This window comes from Rhinopithecus bieti, unplaced genomic scaffold, assembly GCF_001698545.2.
Source record: "Rhinopithecus bieti isolate Rb0 unplaced genomic scaffold, ASM169854v2 scaffold_72405, whole genome shotgun sequence".
Lineage (NCBI taxonomy): Eukaryota > Metazoa > Chordata > Mammalia > Primates > Cercopithecidae > Rhinopithecus > Rhinopithecus bieti.
Genome location: NW_016826897.1, coordinates 49,303 through 63,806, shown reverse-complemented (window position 1 = coordinate 63,806; position 14,504 = coordinate 49,303). Strand labels below are relative to the sequence as shown.

General features: G+C 34.4%; 1 protein-coding gene across 1 annotated transcript in view; it reads right to left on the bottom strand.

Moving 5' to 3' along the window:
* LOC108523152 (synaptic functional regulator FMR1-like) overlaps window positions 1-11,312 on the bottom strand; it is a gene marked incomplete at its 5' end in the record, with an annotated part of 25,304 nt that extends 13,992 nt beyond the window's left edge. The window contains 11 exon segments of the mRNA XM_017863685.1: window positions 310-419; window positions 3,908-3,986; window positions 4,075-4,263; window positions 6,436-6,537; window positions 6,624-6,636; window positions 6,638-6,692; window positions 7,861-7,927; window positions 7,930-8,079; window positions 8,386-8,438; window positions 8,441-8,456; window positions 11,214-11,312. Of these exon segments, the coding sequence (XP_017719174.1) occupies window positions 310-419; window positions 3,908-3,986; window positions 4,075-4,263; window positions 6,436-6,537; window positions 6,624-6,636; window positions 6,638-6,692; window positions 7,861-7,927; window positions 7,930-8,079; window positions 8,386-8,438; window positions 8,441-8,456; window positions 11,214-11,312 (933 nt within the window).
* Between the last annotated feature and the right edge of the window lie 3,192 nt (window positions 11,313-14,504).

Genomic DNA, 14,504 nt, shown 5'->3' with positions numbered 1-14,504 from the left:
TATATATTATTTTACTAAATTGTTATTAACACTCAACCCAGTGATGTATGTCTCATATTTAAAAATTTATAACTACCCATTTTAAAGATTAGGAAAAAGGAATTCAATAAAGTGACTAATCCAAACTCATAGCATGAGAGGACAGAGAGGGGCCATTATCTACAACTATGACATTAATTACAGCAGGCATGCTTGATAATCAGAATATTTGCATTTACTTTATGCACATATTAGAGGTCTTCAACATATCACATAAAAAAACTTTTACTTTTATTAGACAAGCCACAAAATATTTGTACTGGAACATACCTCTTCTTGTGGAACATTTTTCTCATTTTCAGCCTCAATCCTCACCCTCACAACTCCTGACTTATCCACAATCTCCTGAATCAGCTTTCCATTTTTTCCTATTACTTTGCCTAAGAAATAAATAAAGTTTGGTTTTAAAAACACATACCTTAAAGCAGTAAGCACAGCCCTACTGTAAACTATTACATTCATATAGATAGATATTTTTATGTGTATATGTACGTATTGAATTGTAAGATTTCAAAACCAAAGTAGAGACTCTTTTCAACAAGATGGTTAATCTGGTTTTCTGTTTAATTAGGACATCATTGTTTAAACTCCTTTGGTCAGGTACCAGAGTTGATTAATGCTTGCAAACTGATTGAGTAATTTTGAATTTTTAAGGCAGTTCAAAGATAGCCTCTTATTTTTGCACAAAAGGGTATGCTTTAAACTTGCTGGTACTGTGGTATGTATCATTCTTTCTGCAAAGTTCTATAAAAAGAATTAAGAAAAAAGGAGAGATAATGGGAAATATATTCACTTATTCAATACTTTCCATTCTTATCTGTACCTGATTTAAATCTGCTTCTTTGTCCATGGTAAATATTTTCAGAATTCTGTATGGAAGGCACATTTATAAAAGATAATCTAAGTTCGAAAGTGGCTTAAGCAGCTATACATACATCCAAAAGGATTACAAATTCTTCAAGGTCAATGTGTTAACAGAGTATCACTCCTGTGCATTACTTATAAACTTTAGCAATGTATTAAAAAGTGAAGGGATTAGTCACAGAGTAAAAGATTAAGAAAACTTACTTTAAGATAACTCAAAACCACAATGAAAAAACTTAAAACCAGTTTAAGTATTTTTCAGTAACATCTATTAAAATTTGGGATTTCAAGTACCAGTAAAAAATAGGTACTTGATCATTTTCCTTATTTTGCACAATTCAATCATATACATTACTGGAAAATGGCTGCTTTCATAAGCATCATCGCACATGAGTGTTAAAGCAAGACATTACAAACTTAAGAATTACTAATTCTAGAAATGTACATGTGAACTACATCTGATTCTGAGGGCTCACCCAAGGTACCTAAGAACCCTTACATTGGCCACATCCACCATATATGCTTGCCCTCACCATCTCATCTTCTATGTTTTCCTTTTTGCCTTTAAAGGCAAAGCTCAAGGCAAAGTTGGGGGAAAAGATGGAAGCGAAAATTTGCTCTGAGCCAATGCTAGATAAGAACTCAGTGAAAAGCCTTCTCACAAAAAATTCTTGTGGCTCTTGTAATCAGAGCATAGCTTTGACACTCTTGCTGTGTGTGGCTGCCTCATTCACCATTAGAAACTCTTTGGTCATAGAACAGAACTGACACCATTAAATCAGGATTCTTGGTCTAGGTCCTTCTGTCAATTACTTCTGCTCTTCTACAATGAAAAGGGGAAAGGTGAGGTGAGAGAAGCTACTTGGAGTCTTCACACAGTTTGATTTTCATCTGCAACACTTATATTTTCATGAATTAATGTCGACTTTAATAAAGATCTAAGTGAGTTATCAAAATGAAAAATGAGATTTTGGGATGTTTTTATTACGATAATGTCTTAACTATCCTAAGTACTGTGTGTTAACTATAGCAGACTGAATAGTTATACCAATTCATTCTGAGTGAGTGAAAAATCATGAAAAGATACATTAGTGCATATACTAAAGAGAGTTTGTGAAAAATAGAGATCACAAATAACGTTTGTTGACTCAAACAAAACGCATGCAAAACTGATTATGATACCTCTCTAAAGATCTGCCTTGCCCAAAATCTTACATAAAATGCTTTCTGAAAATTCCCAACATTCCCAGTGTTGCAGTGGACCATCACTAAAACAGAAGTCTCTCATTTTACTAACTAGAAACAACAAAACAAAAACAAGGCTGATTTACTTTAGCAGTCTTTCTGGTTATTTCTGAGATCCTCTTCTTTCCAGGTAACCACAGGTAGAATCTACTTTTAATATTTAATAGCAAATAATCCAATTCTACATTACATACTTATTTCCAAATCCCAAAGGGCAATTTACTATGATTCTGTTCTACTGAAATGGAGTTGTTTTGAATAAGCTGAAGAACAGAGTCCCCTACTGTGTCCAGAATTGTCCCCTACTATATCTTCCCATTTAATTATCACATCAACTGTATGAGATGGATACTATTATCACATTTGATAGGTAAAAGAAAGAAGTCTCAGGGGGGCTAAGACAGTGACCCACAGTCACATTGCCACCAAAGAACAAAGTAGGACTGAAATCCAGATCCAGCTCCAATGCCCAAGCACTCTCCCCACTACCATCATGCCACCTTCAAAACCAACTTTAATGAATCTGACACATAATTCTCTACTCATTTGCTATTAAAAAAACAAAAAAACCTACCGGCTCTTTTTCCATAAGAATTCCTAAATTTACAATAACCTTTCTAACTACAAAAGGTATGCAACTGCTTGACAAGCTGTAAAGAAGAAAATAAATATTATTCATCACCCGACTGTCTTGAGATTACTTTATCTTGTGCTATGCATACATTCTGTACACATACAATTGGTATGCAAGTTACCTTAGTAACATTACAAACACATTCTCTAGTTGTCTGTAGTATACAGTTGAGCTAACACTTCTGCATTATATCCCTACTATTTGTACTTTATCTTCAAGCAATTTTCTTTGGGAGATACCATTTCTAGTGTTTGTTAATGACAAGGAAGATGTTTATGATTCTATGCTGACAAAAAATCAGGCTAAATTAGCATTGAAACTACGTAAACAGAATGTATGAGAAGTCCTTGCTTTCTTCTTTAAAGTTTCCAAAGAAAATGTATTACTTTATATAAAATGGCCATGATCTCAAGTTTAAAAGATAAAACACATATAGGCAGTACGTCCCAATTTTATTTACAAATTAAAAACATACGTAGCTTTCTTGATAAAACTGCACCTGGTTTTGATATGTTCTACTAAAGATATCTGCAGCATTTAGGAGTATTGGTGAAGAGCTCCTATATATTTGCTGATACTCACGATGGTGATGGTCATAAAACAGTACTCAAGTCAAAATGAAGAATTACTATTGACTTTGCAGAAAGTCCCAGAGACATTTGAAGTTTCTTCTAGCTTTGGAACTTTTAGATTTAAGTAACCTATGTTCAGATCTTCAACCCTGAGATAATTAAAATGAATGCTATCATTTTATAGTCCCATGAGAAAGATCAAACACAAATCTACTTCAAATCATAAAGCCCCAAATATCATTCATTTTGAAAATTATTTAAGATATAAAAGTATACAGTAAGGAGGCTGGGCAAGATTTACCCTTTCAGGTATTAGTAGGTTTGAATTAGAAAAGCAATCTCTTTTGAATATCTTCTGAAAATGTAACCTTTGAACATCATACTTACCAAATAATTTTTTGTATGCTAGAAGAACAGACCATATTTCAAAGACTATGTTTCAATTAAATGATACCCTCCAGTGAGAAAAAGTTGAATTCTATCACCATAAATAAACTAAAACATACCTAAACTTTGTTTTTGTACTATATGTCAACAGATACTTCTGACTTACCTACTAAGTTCCTTGGAACTTGTATGACATCTTCAGCAAATTCGAGAAAGCTTCTAGCTTTTTTCACTGCATCCTGATCCTAATAAAAGGGGAAAAGTTTTAAGACAAAAGATTAGCTAGCTGAAATTTTTGGGGGGGGAAAAAAACCTATGCAGTAAAATATTTACCTCTCCATAAATATGAAATGTGCAGGTATCTTCATCTAGATCAATAGCAGTGACCCCAGGTACTTTTCTAGCTTGCTGAATATTAGCACCATGAGTACCAATAGCTAGACCCATCAGATCTTCTCTTACGATAAACTGTTCATGAAATCTCGAGGCAAGCTGCCTTGAACTCTGAAGAGAAATGCACGTCTGATAAATACACTTTATCAACTATCATGACAACTGTATTGAGGCCAGCCATGTAAATTATCTTGACCCTGTATATGAAGGGTCCATAAATTATTAATAGTTTTAGTTAAAAACTAACAGGTTTTAGAAAATACCTCTCACAGCCTAAGTACTTTTTAGGTTACTAAAGGTCTATGACATTTTATGTTTTGTTAATAGGAAAGAACTTAGTGACATTTTCCAAGGTAACTGCTGAAAACTTATCTGCAAGGCTGCCTTAGTTAACCAATGACATCAACAATATAATAACTAAGAAGCAGGTCAAATGTTCCCCCAATAAAAACCAGCTCACTCGGTCTGACAAACTCAATGTTACTCATTTAGGTAAAAAAAAAAAGTTTAAATATCATCTTTATAGAAAATTTTATTCGCTTCATTTTATTAAAAGGTATCAGTATATATTTTCTGGAAATAGTGCTATTTTTCATTAGGTACTGTGGTCTAAACATTCCACTGTTGTGAAATGACATTAAAATGACACCTCCCTCAAAACCTAAGGAATCAAAAATTGTTGGTACAGTAGTTAAACTGAATAATCAAAAAATGTCAAAATTAAAACTTGGTAAGTAAGCATCTGAAAGCTAACATCAGACCAGAGTCTGTAAGACCTTGTGATCTGGATCCACAAGTATGATGAGCACTTGTAAATATTCAGTGATGACGAAACTAAGTTACACTGACATCCCAAACTTGTGGATAATCACTGTCTTTAAATACCATTACCAAAATTTAGTGTTTAGTTCTAGCATGCCATCAATGAAAAACCAAACGTATTAGTGGCTCATGTTGAAAAATGGGAATTTCTTATAGGAACATGTAAATCTCTTTAATATCAGTAGTGAACAAAGACAGACATGCAAACTAGTTTCTCATTGTTCAATAGACCTGATAATTTGAATGAATGAATGTAACTAGTATAAATAATTTAAAAGTGCAATATCCATTTTTTTTAGACTGGAGTAATAAAATCTATAAAATAATTCTAGGACTTTTCAAGAAGTCATGTTTTTTGAGTACTGGTTCATTAATCTGGTTCATTCCTTTTCATTGATAATTCCCTGATAAATGATTAGCCAAAAGTATAATAGATCATTTAAGAATAATTTGATGTTTAAGAAGAGGCATATGAGTATATTTTCATAATATTCACAAAGTAAGGAGGCAGCTCTGGGCTAAAAGTTATGAGAGAATCACTAAAGAAACCACAAAATCGTTAACACAGGGACATCAAGAAAGAATGAGAGCAAAGACCAATGAAACAGCCCTCCATGGCCTTAAGAAAAAACAAAGTGGCAAAAGGAGATTAAACTATTCCCCTTCTGCTAAGAGTTCAGCATCATACATCAAGTTGACAGGTGGCAAATTTCACAGGGTTTTTTATAAGAACACAGTCTTGACTACCTTTTCTCTTAAAATGCAGTTTGGAACTCCTTTTTATCTTTACTATTTCAAATGTGTGGTGTTTTCCTTCTAATGAATAATGATGAGGAACTCTGGAATTTGACAGTAATATAGTAGAGCTGGCACATTCTTCTAAGATCCACTTAGTTTCTATAGTAATGGATGGACGTACTAGATAGCAATCAACGAAAACAAATGTATGGTGATGAAAATTATTGGAGGATTAATAGAAGTAGATAAAATGCACCTTAAGAGACAAAATAGTAAGTTAGGGAAATAGCCTCTGGCGGGAATCTGAAGACAGGAGTTTTAAAGAATGACAACCAATTAGAATGAAGAAGTTCTATATCCTTTTAAACAAAGATAAACATACATAATGAAAGGAGTATGATTAGATATTTAAATATTCTCTAGTTCTTTAATGACAACATTGTTATATGAAGAAGCATTGCCTCATTTTATTAGCAGCTTTTGATAAACTTCTTAGTAAAAGTGAAGGACCAGAAGTCCCTTAATATACTAGGGGCTGCTGAATTTTGAAAACCTCAGGCATGGGAAACTTTTAGTATGATTATGCTTTGTATAATTTTCCAACTATAGAACCTAAGGAATTGTTAAGAAGCATAAAATAAATAACAAGCTCCCCATATTCAAGTTGTAGAACGATACAGTTATTGTCTGGTAGCCTTACAAGCAGTGGCTTAGGGAAAGTGACATACCTCCAGCTGTTACTAGCTTCTCATTTCTCAGTATCAAGACAACTTAATTGCCGCAAGCTCCGAAAGTGCATTCAATCAGCATATGCGCTCGGCTTGAGGTGACTTCACTGATGGACTAATGATTTTAAATTAACAACATTATTATTAAGGCAATTGCCCAGACGAATTAAACCAAAAATAAACAACTCGAAAATTGCTCACCAAAATGACAAGTGAAATTTTCTGGATCATAAGTTACAGAAAAGGCACCAAACTGCCTTTTTAAAGTCTCTTATGTGCCGACTCTTTGGCACACCAGAAATTAAAAAAAAAAAAATTAAGATGAATATTACCAACTACTGACATAAATAAATGCAGATAGATTTACATGTATAAGAATCATGGATTCATATTTAATTTGGATTTACACAAATACTTATATCCATTTAGAAGCTTAGTTCCTTTTTCTGTACATCTTCTGAAGTACAGCTTAGATTACCAAAGGAGGACATACTCAGTGGAACCACTCTACACTACAGGTTTCCTGATTTCAGTTACATACAAGTCAGTAGTTTTCTTAAGGTCAAACTATTGAAAACTTTTGGAGATAGGCTTAACACAGTTAACTGGTATCCTTTCTTTTTTTTCTTGTCCAGGCCTTTTTTTTCTTTTTTTTAACTTTTATTTTTGTGGGTACATAGTAGTATATATAGTGTGGTGTATATATATATATTTATACAACCTACACATAGTAGTAATATATTTATGGGGCAATTGGAGGTTTTGATACAGGCATTGCAATTATGAAATAAGCACATCATGGATGAAATGGGGTAATAAATGATAAACAACTTGAGGGAGAGAAGGAAACATATTATGAAACCAGAGGCACAAAATTTATACACATACACTATACTTAGAAAAAGTGAGGATTCTTGTATTCTGGAACTGCAATTTAATGTTTCAACAACTGTCCAAATCAAATGTACCTGTATTCACTTGATAAAACTGCAAGAAAAAATGATCTCTTACTATAGTTCTTTAATCACTATTCCAGATCAAAGGATTATAAGATGAGATGACTTTTTAAGTTCTGTGGCATCTTACTTATTACACATTTATCCAAAAACATTTAGGTAAAAGGAGAAAAAAACAGGAGAATATTTGTCTATAATTTAGTTTGTGACTTATGACAGGAATTATCACATTTGTTTGATCTGTTTTTAAATCTTAGAATGAACCAAAGTTTAGTTTAGAAAATCAAATGTACTTATGTACATCAGCCATGTGTGTAGCCAAGTAAGTTTAATCCAAGTGCAAAAGGTTGCCTTGATTCTGATAAGTTTGGAAATCTAAATAAGTTTTTCCCCACTGCTCTTGCCACAACCAAACCATTTTGCCAAAGTCCACCAAATTTAAATCAATTTCTAGTATTTTAAATTTATAGTTCTTTTAAAACTATTGCATATCACTTCCAAGTTCTCAGCATTCTTGTGACAATTCATTTGTCGTAAGTCTTCTGGACTCCAGTTTGTATTCTTATGTGAAAAGTATCTTTTGTGGCAGGTTTGTTGGGATTAACTGATCTTAGTTTTTTTTTTGTTTTTTTTTTTTTTTTTTTTTGACGTTCAATTTGTGGACATTTCTTGTAATGTTGCATCACCATGCTGCAATTATTCTATCACATTAAACTGAGAAATAAATAAAGTCACTTCTAATTTACAATTTTTAGATGTAAGAGTAAGATAGAGTAAGAATGTTCTCCCTTATTCAGTTATTTTAAAATAAATTATCTAGGGGAAAAAATTATATACCAACTGAATACATTACTGAACACATTTAGTTGATAAACCATTTTAATTTACTCAAATTATGATTTTACTTCATAAATAAAATCCATATGGAAATGTACAACCTGGGTTTAAAAAAGGAAATAGTATAAGAAAAAAATTTTAAATAAAATTTTAAATAGGCATTTTCCTACCTCACCCTTTATCATCCTCACTTTAGCTAACCACCAACAGCAAGGCTCTTTTCATTTGCTCTGGAATACACCTACACAAAATTACAACACAGAATATTTCATGATTAACATAATTTTGAAATCTGCAGATTATCAGATAGCGAGGAAATTTTCTTAAAACGCCCCTAGGTGTCTTTAAAATCACGTCATGTATCTTTAACCAAATTGTAACCCTGTCTATGTACCCCGAGCTAGGCAGAGATACATAATCAGAAACTACCTGAGATTGCTTTGAAGCTCCTTGTAAAAATCCGTTTTCCTATATTTCTGTTCTAATTCAGCAATAATTAGTGCTCTGAAAATAGACGCTAATACAACCACACTTTCCTTGGGTACTCAGAGAGTTACAAAATGTATCGAAAATGTATAAACTTATTTTGTTTTATTCTAGTAACCAAAATTGACTGAAAGTTACTGACCATGCCCTACTGTCTTGTTGCTTCGTCACTAAATAAGTAAGACCACTGAACATTCAGCCCACTAAGGACACCACTCTGGCATTCACATCTCCTGGAACTAAATGGACAGATCCTTGGTCACTCTCTGGTCTCCTGCTTCCTCTCCACTAAAAAGGACAACTTCATGGTGGCAATCCTCTGGATATCACCTTCCTGGTCTGTCACAAACTGCAGATCAGTTCTTCTAACTCATCTCTTTGGTGACCACTTTAAAGTTCACTTAAGATGTACAGCATGGAACCTTTCATGAAGACCCTAGCAAATCAAGGTTAATAGGAAAAGAGACAATAGAGTATATATGGAGAGAGAGACAGAAATACTCAGAAGCAGAAAACAGAAACAAAGACAAGGGGGATGAGGACATGAGGCCAAGAAAGGTACAGAGTCCAGGGGTGACAAGTGAGTAAAAGCTTGAACTTGCCTCCCTTTTACAACCAAAGTTAATGATCACACAATACAGTGACTGAATACAACTTAACATACCTTTCCCTCTTGCTTCCATCTTTCTCAACTACTCTAGCCAGAGAAATCACCTCAGCAAATCGGTGAGGTCATCCTAGCAATGGTATCTCATTGGTCCCCATTTGTCAAGTGACCAAGCTGGGGAGAAAAAGTCCCTTTCATCCCTCCGTCAAACACTATTCTGGGTACTCCTAATATAGACCAAAGACCTGGGCCTTGCCTTCAGAGAGCTTACAGTCTCCTGGGGAAGTGGACAGCTAAGTATACACAGTGTTTCTGTTCCCTATTAAGATCCCTTGCAAAACCAAGCCCAGCTGCTTAAACCTAGTAGAGATTGCTTACATTTTTGGAAAATAAATAACACTTTATTCTATGTCCACTTTAAAACTGTAGAGAGAAAAACACAGGCCTGGACAATGACAGACCTTCCCTGACTACTCTCTAAAACAGCAATCCTGCCCTGTATCACCTTTCATTCTCTCGCTTTTTTTTTTCCTTTGTTAAGACTCACATCTGTCATATTAGCTATCCTCACTGGAATGTGATTTCATCAAAGGCAGAAGATTCTGTCCTGTTTTTGCTACACCTTTACTACCTAGTGCAGCAAATAAGAATTCAAGGACCAGCCGGGCACGGTGGTTCAGGCCTGTAATCCCAGCACTATGGGAGGCTGAGGCGGGTGGATCACCTGAGGCCAGGAGTTCGAGATCAGCTTGACCAACATGGTGAAACCCCGTCTCTACTAAAAATATAAAAATTACCTGGGCATGGTGGTGGGCACCTGCAATCCCAGCTACTCAGGAGGCCGAGGCAGGAGAATCGCTAGAACCCGGGAGACAGAGGTTGCAGTGAGCCAAGATTGTGCCACTGCACTCCTGGGCAACAAGAGTGAGACTCCATCTCAAAAAAAAAACAAAAAAAAAAAAAACTTAAAATTACAGAACGAAGGACAGACCGGAACCACCTGCCTCACCTGGCACAAATGTCTACTTAGCACATCCTATTCAATACTACAAATATTCAGGGAACGGCAACCTATATTACTAATAGTAAGGCATTATTGCTTCATTACTCGGTGGAAAAAAAGGAGAAGCAGCTCAAGAGGACGTGAAAGGCTACAAAGGAGAGAGAGGATACCACACAAAGGAGGCACCTGTAGTGCCTTAAATAAAACAAAACCCGATTCTCTAATGGAGAAAGAATCACAAGCATAACATTTGCTTGTTTACATGTTAGATTCATACGACATTTTTGTCAAGAACCTCAGATGGAGATTATAGCAGGTAGTTCAACGATATGCCCTGATGAAATGGATTTTCCGCAATACGTATCAATAAACTAAAGCTTGTCGGGTTTTTCAAAAAATAGCACCAGGAAAGATTCACTGTGCACGTTAAGAATGTCTAGGATATCTACTCTTAATAAAGCGAGTGTTTTCATTTCCTGTGTAAATTAATTTTATGAGATTCCTTTTGCTGTACAACGAGGAACACAGTTGCTAAACAACAAATTGACAATATCCGAAAGATCAGAAATTAACGGAGGAGGAACAGGAAATTACTAGTGGGCAAGGAACTGAGGCAGTGGAACGTTTCAAATATATGCTCGTGAGTACGCTGACTCAAATACCAGATGGTAAAGAAAGCATCATTGTAATCATTTGAATTCTTAATAAGATGAGTCAGTGCAAAAGGCACATTGTCCATTGCCAACTGTGATGTCTCAAGTAATATTAAACAGTGTTCAAAGACAAGGTATCAAAAAAAAAAAAAAAAAAAAAAAAAACCACACACACAGCAGGCTAATTAAGATAAATTAAGTAACCCCACTTCTTCAGTACTAAATGACTTTATGGCAGGGAAAACTCACCTCAACTTCATCACTTTCATTTATATCTTTATTATAACCTACAGGAGGTGGGAATCTGACATCATGGAATGGAATCTGCCTTTCAGGCTGCCAGCTGTAAATAAGCAAACATACAATTATTTAACATGCTTTTCATGTTTAACTGAAACAGTGACCACTCTGCCATCAACTTTTGGTTAAGCGTGACCCCTCTTTTTCTACTTTCAAGAAGCAAAAGCTTTAAAATCATCAGTTTTTGCTGAGTGGGACATAATGGCAATACAGTAACATTTCAGCAAAGTCTGCATGCAGCACAGCAGCCTACTCCCGTTTGGAATATTTCTCTAAACACAATATGGCAATATTATGATTTTCAAAACAAGTCTTCTTTCCAATAATTTCAACTTCTAAGAGCTTTAAACATAAGTCCACAACAGAAATTTCCTTCAATATTTGAATATTAGTACCAGTAATTGTTAGTAATATAAACATACTTCCACTTGCAGAAGAATTTTAACCACATTCCAAGGACCACAAAAACTGCCCTCTAATTCCCAAGCAAAATGGGGCTGTCAGCACATTAGCAATTCACAACTCACTTTTCCCCCTTTAAATTTTAGATCCCACGAGGTGGTCAATTCTTGCTGTGGGTAGCTGGATGCTGATCAGTATGACGTTATCAGCATGCACTGGGATGGTGGGGTCTCCTAAACCACAGAAACCCGATGGAGACAGCCTATAGGAGTTTAAGTTGCCTATGTTTTTAAATTTAAAATGATATTAAACAACTCTGAAAGATACCAAATTATTTTTTATATCCATAAAAATATAAAATATTAGGGCACGGTGGCTCAAGCCTATAATCCCAGAGTTTTGGGAGGCTGAGGTGGGAGCACTGCTTCAGGCTAGGACTTCAAGAGCAGCCTGGGCAACAAGGTAGGACCTCATCTTTACAACAAATTATTAAAAAAAATAAAATTAGGTGTGGTGGTATGTGTCTATAGTCCCAGCTACTTGGGAGGCTGAGGTGCGAGGATAGCTCAAGCTCAAGAGTTCAAGGTTACAGTGAGCCATGAGCATGCCACTGCACTCCAGCCTAGGTGACAGAGTGAGACCCTGTCTTAAAAAAAATATATATATATATAAAATATTAAAAGACAAACTTTGCAAAAACGCTGAGGATTCAACTTCCGGAGCAGTCACATCTGGGTTCTTTTTGGTGTTCTTCATTAGCAGATACTGAGATATGTTCTATGTATAATGTCGATGTTTTACTAAAGAGCTTTCTTAGTAAAATTCTATTGAGAAAAGTACTCGTTTTTGTTTAAAGAAGAGCTGTTATATAAGAGGGCAAATATTAAGTCAGAATTTGTGGAAATCTGATTAGGGCCTAAATTAACTAAACCCTCCTCTGAGTTATTATACATACCTCATAGATGTTACAGATTCATTGCTAAATTTGATTTTAAAGCATATAATAATGTATAATATAACTTCTTGGTTCCAAAGAAGAAATAATTATTTTAAGTGTATACAGATAAAAATTCAAATTCCTTATTAAAAAATGTGAAATCTGAAAACAGTTTTATCCTTTATGGAAGGTTTAGAAAGCACCTAAAAACAAAGCACCTAAAACAATATGGTATCAGTAACAGGAGCTTCTTCCTGATTGAAAGGAAAGAAAGGGTAAATACAATCTGGTGTTCTACAAAACACTGTTTTCGTTTTGTTTCTAACAGAAAACCAAAAAGGAAACACACAAGGAAGGGCAAAGAGATTACTTCGGTAGAGACCTATTAAATCCTATTGATGTGCTCAAACCCAATGTTGTATCGCAAACATACTCCATGAACACAAGTTAAAAAATCAATGATCTATTTCAAACTCCCAGGATGACAAAGAGCTTGAAGAGAAACTTTCATGCAGATATGGTATAGGAGATAAATAATTAGAAGGTCCAAAGAGGAAATAATTTTAAGTTTATGGTAGAAATCTGACTGAAAACCAAAAAGAAGTGATCTGATAAATCAATGTATAAACTAGACAAATTCTTAAATGCATAGAGGAAATGAGTGTTTGCTTAATACTTTAGATTATAGACTATGCGAAAAACTAAAAGAGTAGCAAATAAAGACAACTCTCCCTTTATGGGAAACAGCATTTACCTAGTGATGTAAGTAAATAGATAAAGTGTATAATTGTAAGAAAAAAATACCCTCCAAGTTATCAAAGATTCCTCTGTTGGTATGATACTGTTGTCTATTGTATGGCCATGGATATATGAAACGGCAAAGAGACAAATACTAAAATTTTTCGCTTTATGTGTTCAGGGAAAGGTATTCTATTATTCAAACTTGTATTTTGGTCTGTGATTATTAGTCCAGAGCCAGAAATAGGGTTAGATACTTTCAATCCTTTTATCTCTGTCCCCCTACATGTGTTTCAGGCATCTAAGGATACTACTTCGTCCTATTGCTAGTCAAAAGACTCTGCTAAGTTCAATTACAAAATGTATTTTCTAGACACTGAAACACAGGCCTGGTTTTAAACTATTATTTTTATTTAGAAGCAAGATGTGTGTATCTATTGCTCAGTATGCCTGGGTCACATACTACATTTTAGCAGACATAATCCACATATCATATAATTCATCAATTTAAATGTACAATTCAACAGTTTGTAGAAGGTTTACAGTTATGTGCAATAATTATCAGTCGATTTTACAACATTTTCATTGCCACATACACAAAAATCCTGTACTCTTCAGCTATGGCCTCCCTACCAGCCCCAGCACTAAGCAATCACTAATCTACTTTCTGTCTCTATAGATTTGCAGCCTGCTTTTGATATATTATTAATTTTCTTGGTACATAAGAGCCAAAAAAAATGATAACTGTTAACCATCCATCAGAGTTTAGTAAAATCCTAAGATCACAGCCACATCTACACTTTGACTAAGGAATTTATATGTACTTTACAATCTTAAACAGCTACCCTGAAAACAGCCTTTATTAGCATTCAAAAAATTTAGTCAAGAGACTTGTCTTCTCCAATAAAATGTTAACATCTATACTATTGATGCTTTCATACAGTTAATATTCCTAGGCCTATGACTGTTTTTATTTCCTCATCTAGCAAAAGAGAGCAGAAAAGATCAGCCACTGCTATTGCTGAATATATGAAACATAAAAAAAAAATCAGATAATGGGTAAACAGGACTGTTTCCATAAAATATACTAGACAACTAAAACCATCAGTTTTAGATGTAATGTTAAAGAACTCACATACAGTTTTTTAGCAATACCCATGAAT